This window comes from Neoarius graeffei, chromosome 8, assembly GCF_027579695.1.
Source record: "Neoarius graeffei isolate fNeoGra1 chromosome 8, fNeoGra1.pri, whole genome shotgun sequence".
NCBI classification, from domain to species: domain Eukaryota; kingdom Metazoa; phylum Chordata; class Actinopteri; order Siluriformes; family Ariidae; genus Neoarius; species Neoarius graeffei.
Genome location: NC_083576.1, coordinates 8,784,628 through 8,788,631, shown reverse-complemented (window position 1 = coordinate 8,788,631; position 4,004 = coordinate 8,784,628). Strand labels below are relative to the sequence as shown.

Genomic DNA, 4,004 nt, shown 5'->3' with positions numbered 1-4,004 from the left:
TATGCGTTGGACCTTATTCTTGCAACCTTACCAATTGGACATACGGCACATCAGGGGGCCGGACAATGTGGTTGCCGACGCATTGTCCCGCTCTATTGCAAGTGCATAATTATGTTGTCCCACTCATTTGTCTGTTTCTCCTGTTCCTCCTTTTCTGTCCCCTTTCCATAAATTGCTTTCCCAGGGTTTGGGGTATGCTGGTGAAGGGGAAGAGGAGGTTTTGGGGATCGGCAATGTACTTGGTGATGGTTGATGTATGTCATGGGTGTGATTAGACACTGGGGAGAGGTTGAGATGTAAAAGGTGGTTTGTGAAATTTTGCTACCAGAATAGTGATGTAGTTGATATAGTTGAAACTGCTGATTTGCTATGTCTAAGTAAATTTGAATTATTCAAATGTTTAGTGCGGAGTCCCACTTTGGTTGGCCTCTGTTTTAAGAGGGGGGGTATGTTACGGTAGGCTGCACTAATGCTTGTTTGGGCCACGCCCCCTCCTGTTTGTGCTTGTTTCTTTTCAGAGTGTGTGAGACAGGTGTGGCGCATTCTTCCTGATTGAGGCCAGTATAAAGATACTGGGTGTCTTCCCTTCTTGGTCTCTCTCCACTTGCGGCGCCAGGCTTATCCCTCCCTCCTGAAAATACTTTTTATGATCTATTTTTAACATTAGGCATACTTTTGCACACACGCTTTACACTTTTACCTTATTCATAACTGACATTTTGTATTTATGTAAATAAATGTTTGGTCTAATTGACGCTACGGTGTGGTATCCCTTTATGTTGAGGTTGCCTTGAGCCAGGCAGTCTTAACAGCATGTCTGCGTGGGTTTCCTCTGGGTGCTCCGGTTTCCCCCACAGTCCAAAGTCATGCAGGTTAGGTTAACTGGTGGCTTGAAATTGACTGTACGGTAGGTGTGAGTGTGAATGGTTGTTTGTCTTTGTGTTAGCCTTGCGAAGATCTGGCGACTTGTCCCGGGTGTACCCCGCCTCTCACCAATAGTCAGCTGGGATAGGCTCCAGCTTGCCCATAACCCTACACAGGATAAGTGGTTACAGATTAAATAAATAAGCAGGTGGTCAGTGTTGTTGATCAGACCTTGAGGTTACATTTATGCTTCATATCTCAGTAGAACACACCACTGACAGGCCCATGTTCCAGGATGGTCACTATAGTGTGTATCGGGTCAAATCTGTCACGAGTTCATTCACTTTTACAGCATTTACATTTACTGATTTGAAATTTTGTTCATACAAGTTAAATTAAGAAGGCGATTAAAATAAACAATAAGGCATTAGTGTAGGCGCACGTGAGTGTACGAGTAAACCACATTTTCCATTCTGTCAGAACATCTTTATCAAGATCTCACTATGCAACACTAAAACACAAATATGGAACAATGTGGGGTCGATGTAGGCAGATCAGAATATCATGTGCTCACTGATCATGTCGTTTTTTTTTTTTTTTATTATTACACCCAATCATGTCATATTCTGGGGCGTGTTCAGTACAGAGCGCCTGGAGTATAAATATAAATCCAAACCCTGCTTCAAGTGCATTCATATTCTGTTCATAAATGAGATACAAACACTGTAGAAGTACGAAGAAATGAAAAATGACTTGTTTGTGGATTTTAATTTTGATCTTCAGCACCATGTGTAAGTAATATGAGTCAATTATTCACATCTAGTTTCATATATAAAAAATTAATAAAGTTTATTGAGCTTATTACTCTCAACCACTTTGTGAAGCTATATGTTTCTTTTTTCCTGTTTTTGAAATGCATTCATTCCTTTATGAATGTGTGTGTGGTTTTTTTTTTCCCTTTTCTAGATCCAGTCCAACCTGGTAGACACTGGGTTACTGCACAATCCCTCACAGAGTCAGGAGTTTATCAGCCTGATAAAGAGCTCAGTGTGGATATTGGAGACTCGGCGACTCTGCAGTGTTGTATTTCTGAAAATAAACTTGGGATAATCGACTGGTTTAAGCAACCGAACAGAAAAAAACCTCAGATTATAGTCAGGGTGTATAAAAGTGCTGGAGAAAGATTTTACAAAGAATCCCAAAAGTCACGTTTCCAAATCGAAAGCTCTTCAAACTGCTTCAAGATGAAAATATTAAACACCACTCAGTCTGATGAAGCCATGTACTACTGTGCACGGATGACACCTCACCCCATGTTTGCAGATGGAACTTATTTAAAAATTAAAGGTAGGATTTCCACTAAACTTTCTTAAACTCCTGGTTTAATGTTGTGATATTTTTCCTTATTATCATTAACATGTTCAACCTGGAAGACAAATAATCCTGAAGTAGTGAAATGTTCACTGTGTTTTCTTCAACTACACTGAGTTACAGACTTTTAGTCAGTGAATGATGATAAATGTTTCCATGTGAACATGTTACTATTGAATCAGAAACATCTAAACCAGCTCTGGGTGATATTTCAGTGGGCTGTGAACCAACACTGCATGGAAACAGCACTAACATGAACACACAAGAGAAAACAGGTCAGATGCCTGATAATTCACTATTAATTAATCATCCTTAATTCATAATATAGTGAAATCATATTCTCAGAAGTGACCAGATCTCTCCACTCCTCAGTGCTCGGTTTGGGAACGGCTTTGGGTTTGTGTGCACTTCTGATTTTCTGTCTCATTTATTTCATACTGAGGAGAAGAAAATGGGATAAAAGTAAGTGTTTCTGTGATCAGATGAAAAATTCCAGTGACTTTTATTCCTATCAAAGACACTAATGTGTGTTTCTGTATTAATAGTAAATGCTTCTGTAGAAAATTCTCCAGGAATGAATCAGGTACGTGTGCAATAAAAATAGCACTGAAGTTTATTCTATTATATACTCTACATTTTAATCATGTTTTTTAATGTAGATATCACTGTCTCCTTTATTTACTCATTAGTCTACATGTGAAATGTTGCTCCATTCAGATATTTTTCCTGATAATGTTCTCGATGTCATTTATACAGTCAGTTTGATCAGATTTCACAACAATCCCCAGCTTTTATGTTTAATGTTGATGAACATTAACTGTGTAGTGAGTGTGTATCGTGCAGTTCCACAGATTGTCTGGTTTTTACTGTGAGCTGAAATTCTTATTTTGTTTTTGCTTTATTCTTAATATTTTTAAAGGAATCTGAAGCTGAAACACTGAATTATGCAGCTGTGCATTTCTCTAAGAGGAAACCCAAAGCTGAAACAAAGAAATCTGGTTCATCAGATGAGTGTGTGTACGCTGATGTGAAGAAAACTGCACGCTGTAACATAAATGATTCATAATAAACGGAGAAACACACGGCAGAAGCAGTGAAAATGTTTTAGCAGGTTAAATATCTCGACAGTGTATTAATTTATTCCATATTTTTCATGACAAGCTTTTAATCAAAGATTATTAAACTATTGTTAAATATTTTTGCTTGTTTCAGCTGGACAGATAATTGATCTGCTGACTGATGAACGGATTTCTAGAAGCAAAATGACTGTATTTGGTGAAAGTACAAAAAGAAAAGAAAAAAACAACAAAAGCTGATATTTTTAAATTTGTTCACAATAATTGCATAATACATATTAAATAAATTTGCCCATAATCATATTTTTATTCACTGTCGCTAAATGTTCTTTATCCCCTTCAGACCTGATTTTTTTTCTACTGAGCAAGAAAATGTTTCCACAGCTGATTTTTACTTTTCTTCAATGTAGAAATGAAGTCTGAATATTTATTTTTTGCCAACTCATATTTTTATTCTTTTTTTTTTCTTGTCCATTACAATGGACACCAGGACTAAATGAACATAAAATATCAAGAAACCTTCAGAACAAATTGGCATGTTATTTAAGTAACATTTAATGTTATTTTCATTTATAATTATTTATAATTATTTAAATATTTTACATTATATTATAATACATATGCATTGAAACAATTTCAGTTTTGTACAAAGCACAGCTGAATGTTGCATTTGTCACTAAAGACTTTAAAATT

At 36.6% G+C, this 4,004-nt stretch overlaps 1 protein-coding gene across 2 annotated transcripts; it reads left to right on the top strand.

Moving 5' to 3' along the window:
* Positions 1 to 1,490: 1,490 nt before the first annotated feature.
* On the top strand, positions 1,491 to 3,313 carry LOC132890027 (uncharacterized). 2 transcript variants are annotated; one of them, XM_060926825.1, is made up of 6 exons: positions 1,491 to 1,655; positions 1,831 to 2,211; positions 2,394 to 2,510; positions 2,608 to 2,703; positions 2,781 to 2,824; positions 3,155 to 3,313. In XM_060926825.1, exons 1-6 carry the CDS (start codon positions 1,613 to 1,615, stop codon positions 3,299 to 3,301), a joined length of 828 nt encoding a protein of 275 aa, XP_060782808.1. In that variant the 5' UTR covers positions 1,491 to 1,612; the 3' UTR covers positions 3,302 to 3,313. The 2 variants fall into 2 exon arrangements, 1 of the variants encoding a protein (XP_060782808.1); XR_009655137.1 differs by lacking the exons at positions 1,491 to 1,655; positions 1,831 to 2,211; positions 2,394 to 2,510; positions 2,608 to 2,703 and having other exon boundaries at positions 2,787 to 2,818; positions 3,155 to 3,243.
* The last annotated feature ends 691 nt before the right edge of the window (positions 3,314 to 4,004 follow it).